The following is a 23,931-nucleotide window of genomic DNA, read 5'->3' as shown; positions in this document are numbered from 1 at the left end:
TTGAGGTCAAGCATTTAATTTAAACATTTATTAAGCAAAGCATCTTCCTCTCATATTTACAGATATTTAACACTTCATTTTTATGCAGCCCATGGGCTAGCGCTTAAAATCTACATGGTTGGAGGCACACCTGAGCATGGGAGACATAACTTGAGGCATTGGCTTCATCTCAATCACAAACTTTGGCAGCATACAATTTTAGAGGCAGAGAACTAAGAACACAGATGTAGTTTATATCCTGCACATTGATGCAAGATGATTGACATCCCCTAAAATAAAGCACAGGTGGAGTTTAAATGTATTTTGGACATTGACATGTAGACTGGTTTATTATTATGCATGTCTGACCATCTGCCTCCTGCCTTGTAAACACATAAAGGTGATATACTATGGTTCATGGGATCCGAAATCGTGACACTTAGCTCACGTACACTACAACACAGCAGCTCAGGAGTCTTTGTAGTAGTTGTTGAAGTTGATGCGAAGGAGGAAATCCTCTAAATGAGGCTGGTAGCCTCTGTTCACCAGCTTGGTCACCACTGAGAGAAGAAAAGGGAGACATTTGTTAATTCTTTGTTTCCCCCAACTCTTAAACCTCACTAAAGTAAAGAAAACATCACTGCAGCAAATGAAAAACAATACTGACATATAGAAACAAGTTCAACATTCTTCATTTAATAATGTATCTACAATCTTCAAACAGTAAACACTGATGAAAATCCTCAGAAACTCAGAACCAGACTTTTTCATGTTTTAAAATCCATCCTTTTTGGTTTAACATTCTTGACCATTTTCTTTTCAGTAGTAGTCTCAGAAGTATTTGTTTTTCTTTTCAAACAGAGCACAACAACACATCAGATGCATCATATGACAGTGTAAGAGCTGGAAGAGACAGGGCACATGGAATAGAAACAGGGTCACACAATTATATGTCTGAGCAGTGCGATGACACTGAGACTGACAAAAACAAAATTCAAATGAATGATAAATAAGTAAGTTAGTAAACACGGCACGTAGAGAAAATACTTCAGTGGCAGTTGAGGGGGTTATTGAGTGTCACGTGTTCTCAGGGATTTGAGCTGATGTCTCATCATATATGCAGAGGTCTCAGGGTGCTTTAATGAAGACGATGTAATTTGCCCACCTAGCATAATATTTTTCTCCACCTGGATGGTAAGTCTAGCATTTTGGACTTTTTTCTGACGTCATTACCTCTTATTTATAACCAGATCCTTTGCTTATCAGTGAACTTCACATAAAGTTCAGCACAGAAATCCTTTCTTTTCTCTCTCTTAATTTATTTCTAAGAAAACTATCTGCCACAACCACTAAATTTGACTGGAGGAGTTAAAACCTTACAATTACAGATTTGATATGTTTAAACAGAAAGAAAAAAAAAACGGTCCCTACATTTTAAACCTTTGCAATATTTGGCAGTAGTTTCATAAAAATGAGTGAAAAATATACAAAGAACTTCAGTGAAAGTGTGGGATTATCTAGGCTCTTCATTGCCTTTTTCTTTTTAGTCCTACAATTTATTTTGTTATTACTGTTGCTTTGTTTTTCACTTAATGATTGAAAGTCAAGTGGATCCTCTTATCACACCTACTTTGGCTTTATAATTGTTAAACTTAGCGACAACTGAGTCATTTTTATCTGTGTGTGAAGCAGTAAAAAATCTGAGTATAATCACAATAACAAAGGATCTGAACTGCTTCACAGAATTTAAATGTAGATGAATGTGGCCAAACTGTGAATTCTCATTATATTGGACGTGAAACCCTATTTAAGTCCTCACCTTTGAAAAGGAAGTGAGAGTAATACTTGAAGGTGTTGTACGACTGCTGCATGGCAATGAAGCTGGGGTGCACTGCCTCCCCCTGATGGCTGTCCCAGGGCTGTGCGATCAGCTGGGCACGAAACTTCAGGATCAGGCTGAAGATGCTGTGGATGATGTTCATGACCGGAGCCGCTTTCTCTGTCAGCAAACCCCTGGGGAGGCAAGAGAGCAGGAGAGTGCAAAGTTAAAAAATAATGACAAGGAACCTTGAAATGACGAGCTGAGATTCTACACAGAAAAGTGTGATACTGACAACTTCTCCTAATGAGATTAAATCATTCATCGGGTTCAAAAGGTAGTCTCAGATTCAGCTGGAATTTTAATTAAGTTGTTACGAGGAGGTAGGATTCATTTTATATGAAATTATGGGTGCAGAATGGGCCACTTCAACTTGCTGTGACTGCGGAGTCTGAAGAAATGACTTTGCTCCCAAATATTTTTCCACATTTTGGTGGTGTTGCAGTCTGAAATCCTGATTGTTTAACTGAGATTTTGGCAATCTATATACACTGTATAAACTCTCAACACTTTGAAGGATCATCTTTGGCAACACTTGAGTTTCATCTGTTTGTGAGGGGTTTGAGAGTTTTAGTCCAACACAAACCTAAAAACTGTAACTGAGCCTGAATGAACCCAAAGGAAATGGGATTTGTTAACTTGACATTTTTTGTTCAGATGCTGTGGTTTCAGTTCAACCTAGACAAGAAAAAGTGGAGCATTAACCTCAAATCAGGGTCTTCTGCATGTGTCAGAACAGATTTCCTACTTGCAGATTTCTGTCTTCTAATATTCCAATAATTTTATTTTAAAAACTGATAATATGGATTATTATCCATTATGTTCATAGAGAACAATCACACAATTTTAATTTATTGCATTTTAATTCACCAACAAATTCAGTTAGGAAGGTGAATATTTAAATGCTGTAGTGTTTTTTTATATGTAGTTCCAGCCCTCACCTGAAGATGGCTCTGTTGAGGTAGTCTGCGTGTGTTCGGTGGATGGCGTCCAGGTCGCTGGCGGTAGCAAGCTTGGCTGTGAACTCACTCCAGGACACTTGCAGGATCTGATTGGCGATGTATCCCTGTATTACCTTGACAAAGTGTTGCATCTCGTGCCGGTAAAGCTGCAGCTGATGGAACTGCACCGAGCGACCTGCACCTTTCACCAGCGCTAAGAGGAACAAGCATGTGAACACTAATCAGTATGCAAACATCTGCCTCTGTCAAATCAGAGGATTTGCTTCTTTTCTGTATTATCAGACAGTAAAATCAATAACTTGGGCTTCATTTTTTATTATTGGTCTGACAAAAAAAAAAAAAAAAACTGGAGCTCAATTTTGAGGCCCTGGGAAATTCTGACAGGCTTTTTTAAATGTATTTTTAGACAAAACTCAATGCACATGAATCATTACTGAAAATGACAGGTAGTTGAACCTACAGTTATTCGGGCAGACCTAAGTTTTTAAATTTACTTTGAGTACAGTCGTGTTAGTCCTGCTTATGATCCAAAAAAAAGCATACTGACTCCTGTGTTAAGTAACCGTACACATTTCCATATTAATAATAGAATCACCACATTTTACATACCTCTAATACCTTAAAGAGACAGTGCATATTTTTCAAAACGTGGTTGTATGAGGTGCTTATCCATAGTCAGTGTATTATAGTGGATGGGGGTCGGCACACTTCCAATTTGGAGAAGCAGGCAGAGGTACTGGCACAGAAGCTAAGCAATGTACTGCTGTGGACAGGGCCAGCAGCAAAACATATTTTAGCAACCTAAATAAAAGCTTGCTTTAAAAAAATAAAAAAAAATCAATATCAGTTCATGGGTACTCTATATTTTGAATATTCTCACTGCTGTCAGACAGCCCTCTTCTTTAGCACTACATTTTCTGAACCATAGAACCTCCTACACCAACCGAACACTGTATTACTTTCTGACCCAAACAGTTGATCTGTGGCGTAATTCCAAAAAATCTGAACTATCCCTTTAATACTGTTTCTTTTCCCATCAGGATATCCATTTATGTAGTCTGCCCACATGCTTTCACAGATCAATACTATCTAACCCTCTGAAGCACAACACATCCCACTGGCACAAGATGTGCTTTGTATAAATAAAACATAAAGGAATCGCAACGTTCCCCTCTATGAATATTTTATAAACAGTGAGGGAAGGTGGAGTCAGAGTCTTTTCACCTGTTCTCTTGAGGTGGAACCAGACATCACGGAGGCTCCACACCATGTGTTTGAGCTGCAACAGGAACGAGAACAGACGGTTGTACTTGTTCATGCAGCTGTCTGTGATGATGATGTTCAACGGCCAGTCCACCTGGGAGATGACACAACACGGAAGGAGACACCAAAGCAAAGAAGAAAAAAAAGAAAGGAAAGAAAAGTAAAAGAAACACAAGTGTGTAAGGGTGTGAGAGTGAGTGTGAAAAGAGGGCGAAGGGAAGTGGAACAAGAGTTGGGGAAAAACAGGTAAAAGGAGAGTGACGGATGAGGCAATGGGAGGGGAAGGGAGTAAGGTGTGAGTGCAGAGGCGTTTATAAAGGAGGTGAGAGGATTGCGAAGGGAAGACAGAGTGGTGAGAGGTGGGGGGGTAGAAACGGAAGAGGAACAGGGAAAAGATAGATGGGGCAGAAGGAGAGGGGAGATTGAAGAAGGGTACAAGATGGAGATTCAGCAGGAAAGGAAAGAGTCACGAAGAACACAGGAGGGAACAAGAGGAGAGGACAATGTGTGCAGCATTAGTCACCATGCATGTCATCCGAAAGGCTCAACTCCAATCAATCTATGATGTTCAACCTTTTAAGTGTGTGATAAGCTCATTTTGAAAAGCCAGAGCAGTTTGTCAAAACATGACAGGTTGTCACATTCAAGCTGCCACTCACAGTTTGACAAGCACACCTGTGCAAGCACATACACTCTGTTACTCACTCCAATAAAACACACTGATTCACCTTGTAGCGTAGCTCCAGACAGTTGAGAGAATCGGGCGCGTGAGGGTGGAAAGTCTCTGGCAGGAAGCGCAGGGCGAAGGTGAAGTTGCCAGCCAAGGGGGTGTCCCCATGTAAACTGTACTGCAGGGCTTTACTGAGGATGGAGTTCAGGACCAGAGGGGTCAGCAGCTCACCGGGAGTCTGGCCACTGCCCAGCTGCGTGGATGAGACATGGGTTAAAAATGGATAACACAGCCTTCCTGTACCTCCACACCTGTAGTTGCCTTTTCAGTTTTTCATTCCAAATAAACACTACAGGTTGCTGATTACTTCCCTTTCCTGTTGAAGGTGTGCTAATAAGTGAAATCAGCAGGTGCAGAGTTTTGTTGGAGCAAAAACCTTCTGTCTCATGGGCCTCTCAGAGACAAAAATGCATGAATGTTTTGGCAGAAAAGCACCAAGGTGTTAGGTTTCCCATGTTATTTCACACTGGGAAGCTTGGCATGATAAACAGTCTAGGAACCTGAAAGTGACACATCAAAACAGCCACATGGAGAAATCAGATTTAAAATACTTTAAGTGTGTTGAATATGCTTAAATCTGCATTAGGTGGGTTTTTTTAATCATTTGGAGACAGCACATTAAGCTATAAAAACAACATATTATCATGTATAAAGCTGATATGGTGAATGTTATGATACAGCAATCTTTACACATCCAGCAGATACAGAGCAACATCAGCACTGATTTAGTTTCTGTTAGTGTCTACCTGACAAACTAAATCAAACATTCACTCTCCTTTTAGCTCTGTTTTTCTCTCCACCATCTCCCGAGGGAAATATCTGACCGACTATGTTCACCAGCTAGTCACTGACTTTGTCTGCGTGCCATTTGGTGCTGATAGCATACAGTATTTTTTCAGTGTTTTGACCGAAAAAACGCAGCACTAGTTGAGTATGAGCAATTAAAATGCAGGCCTTAAAACCAGTCAATAACTTAAAATGCACTTACATGCTTCACAGAGCTGAGAGGAACTGCAGAGTCAGAGTGATAGTCGAAAGCGGGTTTGTCAAAATGTCTAACACCTGTCGCATCAGATATATAACATATTGTTTATAGTAGATTTAAATACGCTCAGCTTTACTTGTACATGTCACAGCAGCAGTCCTTTTGTGAGAATCTATGAATGGTATAGCCAGAATACACACAGCCTCTGGAATACTAAATTACATTCTGCAGAAGAAAATGTGAACCCTCACAAAGGGCATGAGATTTGCGTGACTTTCTATTGAAATCTGCACTCCAAATGGTGCACATGCATTTTAAAACTACCTCTGTATACTCAGGACACTATCTACAATATTTATACACACATTCAGTGTATATGCATATAGCCAATGAGTTTATAAGGTTACGCGTACTTGATCTCAGATGGGCTGCACATGCTAAAAGCTCAACACCAAATAAATACACTGAATGCATCAGCAAAAAAAACATTGTTTAAAAAGTATTTAATTTAAGGGGAGACAAGGACGTTTGTTCCAAAATGTCCTCATTTAGCTTCCCTGAGAATGCTTAAACTGAAGAAAGAGCGTCACCTTTTCAAACAGTAGATCGCTGAGGGACTGTGCGAACTCGCCATCCTCCATCAGCAGGAAGTGGCGCAGCGCCTCAAAGTGTCTTTCCACCCTTAGCTCCACAAAGAAGTAGTCCACCACTGCCTTATTCACCAAGGATACACTGGGGATGGAAGGTGGAGGAGAGTGACCAAGATAAGGAGAGAAAAGTTTAGACGCAAGAATCAGGAATGAATATGATGCTGACTTGCAAGTTTCAAACAGGTTGCAGGGATGATAGACATTAGCTCTGGAGAAAGCTTGGGGAATATACTGGTGTTTTTTTCACTTTTTGGACGACTACCTCCATCCCATTACCTTAAATTATTCCTGAGCATAATATAACAGTGGGATTTAGGGAAGGTTCTCTTTAACTGAAAAGTCAGCAGCGAAGAGATAAAAATAGAGTTGAAACTCTTTGGCAAACTCCACTGCGCTATCTAAGCATGGGATACAAATGTGTTAATAAAAATTTGAGCTATGAATTCCAGCGCCACATATACTGCACCCCCTCTGTGTGCAGAAAGGGATGAGAAAGCCATTTCTTTACACACAAAGGCTAAACTGCATAGTGTGCAAAAATATTGTAGGTAAAGACTGACAAGTTTGTCTGGAGTTCTGATGGATGTTCAAACAAAAAAAAAGGTCCCACAAAGATGAAAGGTAATAAGAATTTAAATTATTCCACCAGAGTACAATATGAACTCAACTACAATTTAAGTGGCCTGAAGTAGAAGAAAATTTACTAGAGATCAGTGGAAAACCTCACACCTGCAATTTCTTCTAAATTTACTATTTGGCTTCATGTAGCAGATGACTTGCTTTTAAACAGTAGCAAGTAATATGCTTAAAAACGTGACAAAACAAACCTTCCCTCCCACAGCTTTCCTTTAGTCAGATACTCACTGTGTGATGAGCGGCGTAGTGACAGAGTTTTTTATCAGAACTGGCAGTGAAACCATCTCGCTGAGCTGGACAGCAGTGGTGTCTGTGGGTCTGCGCAGTGTGGGGTCCATAGGAAGGCCCCAGGGGCCACGAGTTACCTGCTTCAGAAGCTGACACTCTGGAGACGAAGCTGTGAGATGAAGATGACGGATGTGTCACTGAATAAATATCACACTTCTAGAAAATGTATAGTATAGATGGTGCAAAGAAACAATGGTAGGTGTGGTATATCAAGGTAATATTTTTGCCAGAATGGATAATGCAAAACAATGAGAAAGATTTATTTTAAGATTAATTATACATAGATGGGGATGAAGAATGTATGAAGAAAATGTTATGCTATATACAAATGAAGTATTATTAATCACAACCATAAATCAAGCTTTAAAATGAGTTTAGAGTTACAACAACACCTAAGATACAATCTGAACAAAAACAACAAAGGCCTCACAAAAGTAGTATTTACTCTAAAGTGATTTAATTAAGCAGCATCGTATTATAAGCTGTTACAGTTATTTTGTCCACCCTCTGTATTTATAGTAACGCTCCCTACATAGTCGGGGCTCCTGATTTTGAACAGTGGTGTGGTAGTTGTTCTCAGCTGAATAGATTCTGATTGATTTCATGGAGACCCTGGAAGAAGGTATGAATAATAGTAGCATGACTGAACTGCAAACACAAAGTGAGGAAGACAGGATATTATTTCAACGAGCCATGATGCATCCCCCCCAAACATAAACCAGACTTAATACCCTCATGAAATATCACTGCTTTTAATGCAACCTCCCAGCCTGCTGAGGAAGTACATTTTAACAGCCTCTGTACATGCATCATCCCAAACATGTGGTGTAGCATTTGCATTTCTTTACCATTGGATTTGGTGATTTGGTGTGTTTCAGGAGACATTTCCTTTCTAATGAAGTCATTTCAGAGTCATGAAGGATCAAGCAGGCTGCATATACTGTACAACCCTCACCCCTGACCACGTACTTATGCTCCTATTCGTCATTAACATTAAAATAAAACTGGAGTCTGCTGTCAGAGGATCAGGCCCATAAGCCAGTTTTATTACAGCTTGTTTCATTAATATGAATAAAGAGGTTAAGCTCTGCTTTTGGTTCCCTGCCAAAATCCAGAAAAAGCAGAAGAATTCTTATTTTTGTTTAATAATGACATACAGGGCGGGAACAACAGCATCAATTTTGAGAGATTACATTTTTCCACTTAATTCAATTTATGTTCAAATTATTTTTATTTATTTCATTTTTGATTCAAACACAATTTTGGTTTGGCTGTGCTGTGAAATGAGTCGTTGTCAATAATTAAAATACAGCTTCATATATATGTATTAGTCCTTTTAAATCAGAATTTAAATTTGGAGTTCCTCAAGGTTTTCTTTTGGGTCTCCTTTTTTTTCTTTTCTTTTCTTTTTTCACGTCTGTTATTATTGTTATGCTAGTGGAAACCCCTTATCTTTAAGTGTAGATGCCTGAGAGTTGTGTCCTTACTACACAAATCTATCTTAGTGTGTAAAAAATGCTTATATATATTTAACATTGCCAACATATATATGTGCTAAACAAAAAAAAAACCCAAAAAACACTACTTAGCACTCAACATGCTGTCAACTGACCCATAAGGTTGTAGCAGTCTTCATAGTGTTCCACCTGGTACTGGCAAGACAAAGCATATAGATACTCCTGCTCGGACTTTTCTCCAGGGGACAAACCAAAGCCAGCTGCCCAGGACCCTGTGGCCTCAACCAGCTGCTCACCAGGGCTCTCGGACTTGGGACCTGAAGAGAGATGTAGAACAATGACTTTTTAGGTGACACCTTCATTTGTTAGGCACTATTCTAACACTGATAGGTCAGATCAAAAAGCTACCATATCAATCTTTCAAAATCTGAAAAAAATCTCTTCAATTTGTTTAATGCAAAGGCACACAGTACAGTACTGCACAACAAAACAGTGGTAAGTGTACTGTACATGCAAATATCTAGTTAAGATTGTAATTTGGACTACATTTGCATCAAAGATGACGACATCTTACATGATTTTGAGCTTACTAAATGGTACTGCATAGTGCCTCACAACTGCTCTCTGTATTTGTGAGTCAATTAGTATTGTTCAATACCTTTACTTGCTTCACTGTCCTCTGTTTTATGTTGATCTCCTTTGCTTTTCCCCTTCACCACACATCCAACTCCAAGTGAAGAATCTGATGAGTGGCCGTAACCGCTGCCTGGCAGCGCAGTTTGTTGTGGCTCCATCCCCATCCCCAACACCACACATCCGCCCCCCAGTGTTGAATCAGAAGAGTGGCCGTAGATGCTGCCTGGTAGCGGTGATGGAAGTGGATCGGTTTTGGACACTACACATCCAACACCTAAACTTGAGTCCGAGGTATGGCCATGGGCACTGCCGGGAAGAGGAGGATGCTTTGTTTCCTGTCCTGAAACCACACATCCAACACCTAACTTAGAGTCTGAGGAATGACCGTAAGAGCTTCCAGGTAAAGAGGACAAAGCTGGTTCAGTTCCTGACACCACACACCCTGGTTGAAGGATGCAATCTGAGGTATGCCCATGCTTATTCCAACGAGGTCTTGCTTCAGGTACGTTGGACACAAACTCGCCCACTTTTATATTAGCATCAGAGGAGTGACCGTGGATACTTGGAGCAGGAAGTGGTACAACAACTTCTGAAACATTTTCCCCAACTTTGATGTGGGCATCTGATGTGTGACCATGAATGCTAGGGGAGGGTAGAAAGGCAACAATATCTGAAACATGTTCACCAATTTTAATGTGGGAATTAGACGAGTGACCGTGAACACTGGTGGAAGGTAGAGGAGCATCAACTTCCGAAACATATTCTCCAATCTTGATGTGTGAATCTGACGCGTGACCATGGATGTTAGAGGTTGGTAGTGGTGCAGATACCTCTGATATATACTGTCCAACATTAATGTGAGCATCAAAAGAATGTCCATGGACGCTGGATGAAGAAACGATCTCAACTTTATCTTGAGCATCCAAGTTGTGGTCTTGAGTGTTTACCATTAGTGTTTCAATCCCACCACCGTCAGAAAGATCTGTCATTACTTTGTGAGCACCATTACCCTTGTCGCCTTGCTCTGGTGTAGTAGAAGGAACAGTATCAACCACACCATGTTCTTTTGTATTATCATCCATATTTGCCTCTACTTTACTTTCCAAAATCCCTGTTTCAGTCTCCTGTTCTACAACAGGTACTTTTTCTTGCTTGTTGTCTGTCATCGAGCCACTCCTGTCTACTAGTTGAACTGAGGCTTGAGAGGGCTGTCCATTAACACTTGCTTTCAATGTATTTTGGGGTTCCTCTGGGGTGTACTGGCCTAGAGGAAAGCTGGATTTGGAGGCTTGACCAAAGAGGCTGGCTTTTGGGAAACTCTCCTGGATTTGAGACATATTCTCTCCAATGGGGATGTGAGAAAAAGACGGATGGTTTTGGATCAAGTCAGGCTGAACTGCAGGTCCCCAGCGTGGTCTGGGCTGAACTGAGGCTTGTCCAGTGATACCTTCAAGTGGACTAAAGGGGGCACTGAAGTCATATTCTACAAGCTGTGTTGACAGACAGGCCTCAGGTAGGTCAGAGCCAATCTCCTGTAGGGCTGCGTCCACCTGCTGACCGTCAGGATTCGGTGACTTGGCGAGGAAGTCATTGATGTCAATGTCTTCAGAAATGAATGCGGGGTCTACAGCAAGGGGGTTGAGGGTAGGGGAAGACGGGTCATGTTGTGGTGATGCAGCTTCACATTCTTGAGTCTCCGCTGGCTGCTGTTCAGACGACCCCTGAGTGAGAGTTTCCTGTTAAGAGAAGTTACTCATTTGAATATGTGTAGGCACACACTTTAGAAGAACATAATAAAATGGAAAAAAATAGGGATTTATGTTCAAGAACCAGTGTGCTGTCATACCAGTGTTGATTGTGGTGTAGCCTGTTGTGTTGGCAATATGTCAATGGGAGGTCTCTTCTGGCCAAAGGGATATTTCTCTAATATTGCCTGATAAGAAGTCACAACAGCTATGGTTAAAAAAACCTTACTTACAACCAACCAACCAAAATAATAAACATTCATATTTACCTTGTCCTCTGTGTGTATTCTTCTATCATTTATTACAAACCTGCATCTGCTGCATGTCATGTTTGAAGAACTGAGCACGAGCATCATCCAGTCTCATTCGCTGCACCCTCCACATGGCCCGTCTCTCTCTGCGAGCTGCTTCCTCTGACAGATGGCTGTACTGATCGATCAGCTCCTTCCTACAATTTGAGTGTAGTAACACATGGGTCAGTAATTTAGCGGTGGGTTTTTATCTAAAGAAACTTACAAGTAACAATGTGCAAGTAACAAAGAGTTAAGTGCCATGCATGTACAGACTGAACATATAGCCATTAAGAAGCCCCTGTGGTTTCTATAGGCACTGGCTGCCATCCAAACAGCTGACTACTCATTTGAGTCCAGCCAGCTACTTTATAATATTCATGACAGGCTACTTAAGGAAACACCGGTGCCAGCAACTTGATTGCACAGTAAATATTAAAAAGTAAACTGAAAGTGTTTTCCATATACACCACACAGACGTTTATAGGCTTAATGAATGAATTATCATCATTTACATTGCGCGTTTTACAGCAGAGCCTTCTCTCATATGCATTGAAAAAACACTAAAACATGCAATGGTGACAAAGTAACAGGCTATGTTAGGAAGATATAAGGAAAATATAGGCTATGCCTCAGCTTCACTCCGTAACTGTAATTTCACAGTTCAGAATGTCCAAGAACACTTTTTTATATTTTGCCACACCTACCATCAATTTTACAGAACTCTCTGCAGTAATATATAATTAAATATAATGAAGACGAAGGTGACCAGAAGTTGACTAGAGTGGATTCTGTACACTCACACACATTATTTGAGTCAAGTGACCATGTGGTTTGTTTGAGAGTTTGGCATAGGTTTATTTTATAAGTAATCTAATTTAAAACAAATACATTTACTAGATAAATCACAGGATTGCCCCTTAAAATAACCTTGTTTATTTTCATTGAATAAGACCAAAACAATACATTAACCATCATTGTGGCATCTCTTGATGAACTGTTCAGTGAAGGTGTCAACAAATAAAAATAATAAATATGGTCTTATGATTCTTAAGTACAGTAGATCAGTCAGGAATAGGCGTGGATTTAAAAATCGATAGCTATTTAAATTTGCGTGGGCTAGAACGCACAAGAAGCTTAATTCTGCTTTACAATAATTCACTACATGTTTACAATCAGGCAGGCAAATTCATTAAAATATGCAATAATTACTATCAGTTTATATGATGGAGTAGTGTCATTAGAATGTGTCAGAGGCTACCAAATTTGGGCTTTTACGGCCGAAATGGCTACTTTTTCCCATTGGCTGGCTACTCCATATCCTTCTGGAAAACCCTGCATCTCTTAATAATAAGATTGTCCCTTTGTCCACCAGGCCATTCAGCCACTGGGTAGCTTAACTCTAATTAGCTTCAAATTAATATTAGACAAAGATAAGGCTGGCAAAATATTCCAACATGCTGCTTATCTTCCTAAACGCATTGTATGACTGATACAATTTTTGAAGTCAAGTCTGATATTCGATGACATACTACAAATAGTATGGCTTATTTAAATACTGAATAATTTATATTTAAATGTGAGTGCAAATCATCCAGCAATCAATGTTCTTCATACTTGCGCTTTCAAGTGCATGTGCTTATGGAGGATTGATAAGCGTATTGGCCTGCCATATGCCTCTGTGTGTATATGTGCTTTCAGGCTTCTGAACAAATTTCTTAGCCAGTCTCCATCAATGTTTATCATGCATAACTGATTAATCAGTCGAGGGCTTTAAAATATGAAATCTTTGTTTTTCTCAATGAAAGCCTTATTTTCACGAATGACAGCACATTTTAAATAATTAGATATCTAAATCTTTGCAAAGGATAATACAGAAAGGGGGAATATTACAAGAAGCCAAGGTGAACTGGTTGGGTGCTTACTTCAGCTTTGCTGAACTTTGACCTGAACATATCATCAAGCTACAATAAGTTTTGGTCATCATATGGAGAACCCTTCACACCATGCTTGCATTAAATTTGTTCATGCTGCTATGCTACACATTTATCTCCACTGAACTGATGTCCCATAGTCAGTTAATATAAATAATGAATTATCAATAAAACATTAACATCTCTATTAGTGGCTATAACAGCAGCCAGACCTGGCTCTCTGCTCCAGTTGCTCTTCCAGGGCTTGTAGTCTCTTCTCTCTGTCCCTCAGCTCTCTGGCAAAGCTGAAGTCATCCTCCTGCTGCTCCTTCTTGGCTGCACTTCGCCACTGGAGCCACACACACACACACACACACACACACACACACACACACACACACACACACACACACACACACACACACACACACACACACACACACACACACACACACACACACACACACACACACACACACACACACACACACACACACACACACACACACACACACACACACACACACACACACACACACACACACACACACACACACACACACACACACACACACACACACACAGTATATCATTGCATAGCCTTCAAAAACTGGTCACACAGGCTATGAGTGAAGTATTTGCTTACATTATCTTCTTTCTATCATACATTTCTAAAATGATTACTATCAAAATATAAGAAACATTTTTTTATTCTCGTTTCCTCTAACACACCATCTTTTTATACTCTTTTATATTCATTTACTCATCATCTTACATTCTCACTCAAGTACAGTTTTAAATCTGTTACTTACACACAACTTTTTTTAACCACACACACACACACACACACACACACACACACACACACACTACCTCTTGCTCCTGCTCCAGGTGCTGTTTCAGCTCCTCAAAACGCTCCCTCTTCTTGGCCTCCTCAGCCAGACGTTGTGACACCTGGCGCCCTACAGGAGGCAAGGGAGATAACAGTGGGCTGCTTACCCCCCTACACCGAAAAGTACCTAACAGCTCTGTCTCTTTCACACAGGCACTCACACACAAAACACCATCACCATCTGCCTCGCACAAACACGCTTGAATATGAAAACACAGAGGCGCAGAGAAAGCATCGGGCCAGACACACCTCCTAGCCCCCAACCCCAAACTTTGTCACGGATCTTTTGAAGTAATAAATTATATGAGGAGTTTGCTAAACTGTGCGAGTGACGATTAGATTTCAGAGCCCGTAGTACTGGAAGTCGTTCAAAGCATTCCTCACTGTAATTGCCCCTGTGCATCTCTGCTGCTCTCCTGAGAGGAATCAATGGGGCTGAAGGAAACGCTTGTAGTCAAGAGTCAACAAGCGATTGTAGGTTATACATAAAGCTGAGCCATTTGTTAAAGGTATACTCAGTGGGATGGTGGATGTTCATGTATATCAAGCACATAAAATTATACTTGCAGTGTGTAAGTGTGTGTGTTTGAGTGCAACACTAACCGCGGATGCTCTCCAGGGTTTTGGCTGCTGACTCTCTGACCTGATTGATCAGCTCCTGGCGTGCCTGCTCTGTTCTCAGGGCCTAACAATAGACAGACAAGAAATCATCATTAACAAAGATCTATCCATCTGCCCTGTAGCTCACCTTTCCTCCCCCACCTGTACAGTTGCTATAGCCAGCAGTGCACACGATATGGGCCATACAAAGCAGAGTGTTACACTGAATCATGCAGCCTGCAAGCTTCAGACTTCACCTTCATCATTTTAATGACTTGCTGCTGAAATTCTCAGTACTTGAGGTGCAGCGTCACAATCATCGATCATGTTATGTAAAACATGATCTCTATATCTTAAGGGAAATACCTGTGAAATGACTCATCATACTGTAAAATTTCAGGTCTCCCTATAGTCCCTTGATTTCTAAAAATCCATTACGGTCAGCTAGCAGAAACATAACAGTGTCTTTATTAAGGTAATACACCATGTTGACTGCCACGTCTACACACATTAGCTGCATATTCAACACATTCTCATATTTTCATGTTCATTTGACCGATGCTCTTGTCAGAAATAAATTCATGAAAAAATAATGAAAGATACATCACAGAAATGTAAGATGCCATTACTTGGAACAGTATTAGTGTGTAAGTGTCTCCATACTTGCTCCTCCCTGCTGATGGCGCTGTGCTTAGCAATCCTCTCCATACGTCCACGGTACACTGCACAGTCCCTCTCAATCTCCTCCAACTCCTGCAGAGAGAAGGTGACAGCAATGCGAGGCATAGGCAGCTCCGACCAGCAGATGTAGTGCTGTGAAAACAGTTTATTACAAAATTATTACCAGAGCAGGGTTTCTGCAGAGTTAAATTTAAGACTTTTTAATACCGCATACAATGCAATTTAATTCCATAATCCCGATAATCCTAATTACTGTCTCTTTTGGGTGACATCAAGTGTTTTAACATAGACCCCGAAGTTCCTTTCATAGCAAAACATGCACAGTCACCCGTGGAGTGACCGGAGTCACCGCTTGCAGTGTCTAGTCTGCCAGAAATGTATTATTTATTTTATTTATTTGTTTATTTATAGGGGACATTGCACGTTAATCAACACTGACAGTTTAATAACATCATTGTAAATGTGCCGGGGTTACCTCAGCAGTTAATTTGCACCCGTAGTCCCAACTCAACTTCAAATTGACAAATGGATAAAACACTTCGTACACAGCAGAATTACAATCAAAAGAAGGGAAAAAAAGAAGGGAAAATGTATCACAAGTCTTTTTCCTAACAATCATAAACAGATAAATACTACAAACGAATACGAGTTCATCAATTAAAAAAAAACCCAACATATTTCAAAAGAACATATCTGAGTAGATTTTAACCATTATTTAGGTTTGATTTAAAATAGTTCCTGTTCATAGGTAGATTATTCCAGAGATTTGCTGCTCACACAGAAGAAAAATTATTAGCTGCAACTATATAGGACCATGAAGGTGTTGCCCATGAGTTTAACAAAGTGGCTGCTGATTCCACGTAGAATATTAAATATAAGTCCATTTACCAGATAAAGCTTTCCATACTCAATAAATTGTATTTCTGAATTATAAGAAAATTGGGTTAGTTGTAGGCTTCAACATGGTTCATTCAGTTTGGGACCATACACTTAAGAAGTGTAACTCATTTGTATAGCTACATCAAAAAATAAACCAGTATAGTAAAGCATTAGTGTATTTCACTTATTTTTTGGGCTGTCACACTAGCTATATCAAACTGACTTGAAAGCAGTTACTTATTAGTTATTATTAGCAGTCATCTCTTCAAATTTACATTTTTGCAACTCATAATTTCCCATGTGTTCACAGACACCTTGCAGTTTAAGAGACCACAAATGGAAATGAGTACAGACACACTGTAGTTACAGAATACCAATTAGTTAGGTGCATGAGCCCTGTGGTTTGGGTCAGTAAGGTCGAGTCATGAAAAACATGACAGGCGAACTACAGAGAAGTGAGAAAATTATAATTTCATTTTTAAAAACTTGCAACACTGAAGCTGAGCTTTCACCTGGCATGCAGAGTTAACTGCCATCATGCTGGTTCAGGGTCCATTCACAATCAAAAATTACTCTTATTCATAGCACTTTACACAGTTGCTGGGCGGGCACACTCACATGGTAAATCATGAGAATAATATGACATTATTCAGTGCAAAATACCAATGCCATCATTATACAGGCAATTCTGAGATATAAAATGTACTGCAAGATCTATAATATATCTTCATAAATATATTTGAAAATTGGAAAGTCTGAAGTGACAGAAAGCAGACATGCTCAGAGTTCAAATGTCTGCAATAAATGATGTATTGATAATGTTTTGCAGGAGACTGTGTCCCTATATGTCTGAATATTGATTATTTGTCCCATCCCTTGCGGGTAGTATGGATTTCCAAATGGATAGAATCATTGCTGTGAAGTAGTTGGCAGGTGGATAATTGTGGATTTTGCGGATGTCAGAGCTGATCTGTTCATCACTAAAGCGAATACACTTAATGGATCTTAACAGCAGGAAAAAGAAATCTAATATGGTAGGGTAATCTTAAGGATTAACATTTTATATGCTTAAACGTATTCACTGCAAACAACAGTCAAATGTTTCTTTGTACTGAATAAATTAAGAATACAATTTAGTTTATATGTAGCAATATTTTATTCAACATTCAGCTGCATAAATCCCCTATCTGCATCTATGGATTTGTTAAATGTGCAAAACAAACCTGTGGGTAGCAGATTTTGAGGAGGTTGATGGTCTTTCCGCAGACATACACGTCATTGGCGATGTGTCTCAGGAAGATGGGCACACAATCCTCCACATCTTTTGTGTGAAGAGTGTAGCCTTGAACCCAGAAGTGTTTGTCTGAAAAAAAAATCAAAGAGTCCCATTACATGCTGTCATACAATTTAGACCAAGCAGTTATACATGTCCATTATGCCTCTGATAACAGGACAACACTCTCATAACTACAGTACAGAAAGTAATAGTGGCAGAATAATACTCAGCCTGCACTGGGCATACATACTTTTCCTTATTAGTATGACTTACAGGGCATAGCAAAACTCTGGCTGCTTGAATTAACACTTGGAAATTGTTAGCGCTTAGCTCAGTGATCCTAAGCAAAAAGCAAAAGAGAACATGAATGCACTGAGCTTCCAGAGCTCTTTACAGAAAGCCTACGGCTTGCCAAGAAAGCAGAGCTACTGATTGCTTTCCTGGCCGACGGACTTCGAGGAGAACAATGACATTTGTGTGTCCTCCAGAAAGCCGGAGCGAGAAGTGCATAGGTTCAGCGCAGGAGTTGATGAGGTGTAGCCGATGAGCAAATGAACCTCTCAGCCAGACAAAGCCGAGGTGACGGTCTGACCTTGAATGGGGTGTTGCATGACATACAATATTTGGACAGGCTATAATGATTCATATAAAACCATATTTATGGAGTGCTGTCAAAATGAAGTGGTTATAGTGTATACTCGTTTGGGGGATAAGATGTCACCATGATGACTCTTTAGCAATTTAATCCTAAATAACTGATTTATAAGCAATTTCCTAATTCATGCACATCTTATTTTTTCATTTCTAAACAACAATCCAAACACAAAATCTAAAATGTAATTGATTTTATCTGTAAAAATTAAACTATTATCTTATTGTCATGTCATGCACCTGTGCACCTCTGATTCAGCCAGCTGTATTTTATTTTTCTTCACAGGACTCTGACCTCATTTTTATATTTCCTAACTGAATTTATATCAAACTGTAGTCATAAGTATTCATACAATCTTGTCTTGACAATAAAAAAAAACTATTATAGAGATGAAATAGGACATGGCATTGAAGAGCAGCATGAGCAAAGCAACATAAGCAACATACACAAAGTGAATCAGCGGTTCCTGCGGAGTCCCGTGTATTAATCTGCCGTGCTAGCCCCGTCTCCTCTGCCTTGACTCCACTCTTCTGCTCTCCTTTAGGAGCCAACTCATTAATTGGACTTAAACTAATATATTAAGCTAGTCTAGATTTGTCATGGGCAATTACAAGAAGGGAATTTGTAAGAAAAAACCCTGATACATCTAAAAAGAAAATGTTTTGTTTTAGCCAGCATGGTGTAGCAACTGCAAAGTATAAAGAAACATTATTCATTTGTGTTTGTCCCTGTGGCTCACTGAGCAGAGATGGCTCAGGTCCCCACAGCTGTGGTACAGTAGCTGATTCTGTTTCCTGCTGATTATCATCCAATAACTTCATGACATCCTTTATAGACACAAGGACAAATCCAACTAGGCAATAAAGGCTGTAATGAAATCTATTTTTTTCTGCTAGACAATTTGTCTGGCAGGGTTTTCATTTTCAGAACCTGCTGACTGAAACCAAAGTGTTTATGGAACAGCATGATATTTGTGTGCGTGTGTATCATCTCACCTCTGAAGCTGAGGTAATCTTCATTTACTTGTATCATGAATTCTCCATAAACATCCCGAAAAACACCGCTATACACCCAGTCAGACACAAACCTAAGTGAAGCGCAATAAAAACAGTCAGACACAATCCTGACATGACAGACCCTGGAGAAAAAAAATCAATAGAGAAAGCACTACATATCGGTGAACTAAAGTCATGTCCTTGGGTTATATCATCATGTATTGAAAACACGTCTGTATAAAGAGTGTAACTGACCGTGTATAGGGTTCACAGCTGCTCTTCAGCAGCGACAGCAGGACCGGATAGTTCTCGTTGCTGCAGTTATTCTGTGCTTCATTGTACAGGTAGGACAGCAATTTAACACCCTGAGGAGAGCCACATGGCACAGAGCTGACATCCCATCTGATAGGCTAAACACAGCCATGATTGATGACATATTGCAGTTTGCAGATAAAAGAGTACTCACCACAGGGAAGGTAGCCTGGCCGGCACCCAGAGGCCCATCTACACAGCAGAGTTCTGACAGGTACCTTAGATTAAAAGAAAGCAATGATTTTTGATCTGATGATATTTGCATTAAGGTCCTCTCTGATGAAACAAGACTGTTGTGTCAAAAAGGTAAGTGTGGGGTTTCAATAAGTAAAATTAATACTAGATGTCAGCCAACGCCCCCAGGAAATGAGTTCCACCTCACCTGAGCTGCCGGCCCACTTTGCGGAGGAGGAAGCCGATAGTCAGAAGGCTGAGGGTGTGTGGCGTGCTGAGAACACAAGCTCTGTAGTAATGCAGGTACTTCCTCAGACCACCTGTAAAAGCCTTAACGAGGCAAACAATATATTTAATCTCATTATGTATGTTGATATAAAGCCAATTAAATAGTCAATTTTTCTTGTTTATAGATTGCCAAATGCACTTTTTGAAATGATGTGCCTTCGATATTGTCAGCCACTGCCATTTAGCCATGTGTATTTCATCTTTTTTCTTACATTATATTTTAATTTTAGACTGTTTTTTATGTTTGAATTGATTATTTATGTCTTTTTGTCTTTGCAAACTCATTTGCTTCAAATTGGCCCTTGAGAAATTTAATTAAATTGAACTGACGGCAACAACATTGGTAAAAACACTAACTGTCCCACATAGAATACAAATGGCAAAGGGAGAGGCAAATTGTGCAGCCTAAATGGAATTAATGATGATTATAAAAACGTACCTGGAAGACCAGGCCCTTCTTGTCAGTATTCTGTAAAGAAAAGCGACTAAGCCTCAAGTAGTAGGTGCCATATTGGGCCAGCTCTCCCAAGAGACGAGACACACTCTCTGCAGAGGCTCCTGACACGCACACACCAGGTCTGACATCAAACTGAACACTCTGGGAAGGAGATTACATATTTACACATGGTGGGCAAAATACAACGGATAACAGTACAGCCTAATAACATCCAATTCCAATACAATAGCCCTGCAGCAAAGGCTGTCTTTGTAAAGCTTGTAATATAGAATTTTGTTGAGACTGTCATAGAGTCACCTCCATGGTGACTTATGAAAGTACGGTTTGTGGTGTTATTAGATTAGATTGCATTACATAGTCAGGTGTTTGTTATGTTGGCCTTCCTATGGCTGTTTTATGAGATACAGTGCTCCTGGACAGCACCCTTTGGGAGAGGCACAACAATAACATAAACAATATTTTTGCAATTTAGTGAAATACCACCACAAACCATATACTCAAAAAATACCTTCAAGAGAGTCTCACATTATAAGCTTCAGAGAAGTTGTATCTGATGCCGAACTAGAAAAGTACTAGTTTATATTAGACTGTACAGGTGTTCAAGGTAGTGTTAAACTCCTGTATCAGCTTACACGTCATGATAAAAGTCAGTTAGACCAAGAACATAAGGGGCTAAGAGAGTAAACAAGAGAATTAGGATTCAATTTACATTGTAAAAACTAACTCTAATCTTCTGCAGATATAAAAACTTATAGGAACCAATAAACCAACAGAAAAGCTCTCCTGTGGTTTTGTTTTTCAGCATTAGGAATAATTTAATTTATTTTCTAATGTTTGTATGTACAAGGTCAGGCAAATGATTTGAACGTTTCCTTGACACTGTCATTTTTTTGTAGGAATATACTTTCATCAGTCTACTGGATTGTTTATAATCACACAAATAATCCATTGATTCTTCTTTCTGTGTGCTTTTTAAATAATTGTATGCTGCAACAGTGCTTTAGTCTGACAGACCCCTAAAAAAACAAATTTAATTGCATAGCGCATCATTTACAGATGAAACGCACCTGGTTGAGAGGGAAGGTCGTGGATGCCACTCCGATCAACATGTTGAGGAGGTCAGATACTAGTTGTGACTGAGAGTCTAGGGGCAGTGGGAGGACAGGAGAGGGCGTACTCGTGCTGACCACCCTAATCTCCCCCTCCCATAGTTGATAAAGCTTGTCAAATGCCTCCCTGCCTCCTTCTGTTAGATAGAGAGACTCCCTTTTCCCTGGTGGGCTAATGGGAGAAGCAGAGTGGAATTTGGTGCTGTATTAACACAAAGATGGTGTAAACCTGAAAACATAAGTATAAGCAGGCTCCTCCAATATATTGTTACACTGTGGACAAGTTTTAAAACAAGAATGTCCAATTATATGTCAGTTCAAGGTAAAACATTCATTTCATGATTTCAAACTTTCTACAGAACAACCGACATGTGACCTACCAGCCAACAGATTCCCAGCAGCGCCGCTTTCCAGGCTCAAACGTCCGGAGGGCCTCCCATAAATCAAGCTCTGGACTGGGGCTGGGCTCTGACTGAGAGTCTGGGGTCAGATTGGACGATGACTGGAAGCCCTCATCCTCAGACTGATCTAAACAGTGAGGGACCTGCACAGAAACAACCAGCATGATGATGAAACAAGTCAAAATAAACAAAATGCTTGAAACTAGACTAAGCGATAGCCTCATACTCTGATAGCGAGCCCAGTTACATCAATATTACTAGGAACAGGAGGCAGGTCCAGTCTTATGTCTATGTCTGAGGTACGAGTGTGCTGCAGTGCTCCAAACAGTGTCAGCCTGGTCTCCTTCTCAAATCTTTCTTCCACATCCATTTTAGTCTTTAGAGTGAGCAGCCCTGTGCCCGGTGGGCCATCCATCAATCTCTGAGTTCCACACAAACTCTCCAAAGTCCCCCATTCCTCCCCGCACACTAGTCCCCATGCCCGCGCCTCTAGCCTCTGCAGCTCCTCGCTCTGGTAGCTCCAGGGCTGAGGCCGGCGCAGCACAGGCCTCTCTCGTCTCATGTAGTCCCTGCTGAAAGAGGTCGGGGGTGGAGGTGCAGAGCCAGCTAGATGCAACAGGAGCTCCAGGACTGAGTCTACCTCCTTCAGACCAGAAGATGCTCCCTCTGTCAACCTCTCCAGCTGCTCTTCCAGCCTCTCTGCTTCCTCTCGGCACCCTGCCACCCGCAAGTCAAAACATATCATCAGGACTTTGTTTCTGGGTGGTGTATTAGCCATGGCACTTGGCCCTGAGGCGGACGCTTTGGTGCCATCTTGAAATAGCTTGGACAGCAGGGCACCATAGGCACGCTTCTTTAGAGCTCTGCGGAAAGTCTCTCTGGAGACTCCTCCCAGGGCACGACGCTTCCATGACACCCCAGAGAGGCTACATTCACACAGGGCACCCAGAAGCTCAGTGATGCTGCTGCTGTTGCAGCTGGGCTTTATGTTGGGGCTTGAATACATGGTGACACTGTTGCCTCAGCCTGTATGAGGGACAAAACAAAATGGGTTGAAGCATGATGTCCTTCTTTATCACTTAAATAAACAACATATTTTAGGAACTGGGACGCACAGTGCAAGGCTAGTGTCATAGTAAATGTGCAGCTAGATGCCAGGCAATTACCAATAACGTTAGAGAAACCAGGCAAACTTACAGATTAACCAACATTTCTAAGACAGAGTTAACCTTTTGGAGCACATCATTAGTTCTTACACACTTACAAATAACTAACATAAGTCAGTAAGTAAATCTTGCAGCAGAGCCAGGTAATTACTAGCCAAGGCAACATTCAGCATTTAGCCAAAGTCGCGAACGTTTACTATATCATACATGCATGTCCGATTAGCCAACCAAATTACGTCCGCAACTGAAAAGATGTTTCTTGATATTAATTAACCTCACAATGTGGTGTGTTGTCAGTTCTCCTGCTGTCAGTTTCAGTGCAGCATCCACCTCCAGTGCATGCTAACGTTTGTTGTTAGCAAGCTACTCCCGGATCAACTCCAGCTTAGCTTATGTGCTCAGCAAACAGAACCCACCTGGCGGACTCGGCTCAAAATGGGTCTTTATTATTCTGTATTTTATTTTTCCTGCATCTTAATACTAGTTTATATGCTGTGATGGTTGTGCTAGCTAATAGCTAGCTAGACGCTTCATTCATCTTCCATCTTCCGCCAGGAGTCCACAACAAATTTGGAATCTGCCCCCTTGAACGTGATTGGACAATAGAATGACTCGCCTCCGATGATTCGCTAATAT

General features: G+C 40.5%; 1 protein-coding gene across 4 annotated transcripts; it reads right to left on the bottom strand.

Moving 5' to 3' along the window:
* Window positions 1-30: 30 nt before the first annotated feature.
* tubgcp6 (tubulin gamma complex component 6) lies at window positions 31-23,825 on the bottom strand. 4 transcript variants are annotated; one of them, XM_062421288.1, is made up of 25 exons: window positions 23,570-23,825; window positions 22,356-23,155; window positions 22,109-22,272; window positions 21,687-21,900; window positions 20,602-20,760; window positions 20,083-20,204; window positions 19,855-19,918; window positions 19,644-19,753; window positions 19,389-19,480; window positions 17,689-17,828; window positions 15,569-15,718; window positions 14,909-14,990; window positions 14,287-14,375; window positions 13,647-13,762; window positions 11,520-11,658; window positions 11,312-11,398; window positions 9,488-11,201; window positions 8,985-9,146; window positions 7,313-7,481; window positions 6,389-6,530; window positions 4,812-5,006; window positions 4,045-4,177; window positions 2,800-3,013; window positions 1,799-1,992; window positions 31-539 (listed from the first exon to the last, which is right to left on the bottom strand). In XM_062421288.1, exons 2-25 carry the CDS (start codon window positions 23,133-23,135, stop codon window positions 448-450), a joined length of 5,523 nt encoding a protein of 1,840 aa, XP_062277272.1. In that variant the 5' UTR covers window positions 23,136-23,155; window positions 23,570-23,825; the 3' UTR covers window positions 31-447. The 4 variants fall into 4 exon arrangements, with proteins under 4 accessions (XP_062277272.1, XP_062277275.1, XP_062277273.1 ...); XM_062421291.1 differs by having other exon boundaries at window positions 22,377-23,155; XM_062421289.1 differs by having other exon boundaries at window positions 23,575-23,825.
* Between the last annotated feature and the right edge of the window lie 106 nt (window positions 23,826-23,931).

Source organism: Scomber scombrus, chromosome 6 (assembly GCF_963691925.1).
Source record: "Scomber scombrus chromosome 6, fScoSco1.1, whole genome shotgun sequence".
Lineage (NCBI taxonomy): Eukaryota > Metazoa > Chordata > Actinopteri > Scombriformes > Scombridae > Scomber > Scomber scombrus.
The sequence above is the reverse complement of the archived record's forward strand: the minus strand, read 5'-3'. Positions and strand labels throughout refer to the sequence as shown.

Bases quoted from the DNA above. Each gene is read 5' to 3' on its own strand.
- tubgcp6 (XM_062421288.1), bottom strand. From the start codon at position 23,135: ATGTATTCAAGCCCCAACATAAAGCCCAGCTGCAACAGCAGCAGCATC. The intron at 21,901-22,108 runs GTAGGTCACATG...TTCTCCCATTAG, and splicing joins TGCTGGGAATCTGTTGGCTG to CCCACCAGGGAAAAGGGAGT. The intron at 5,007-6,388 runs GTGACGCTCTTT...TCATCCACGCAG, and splicing joins GCGATCTACTGTTTGAAAAG to CTGGGCAGTGGCCAGACTCC.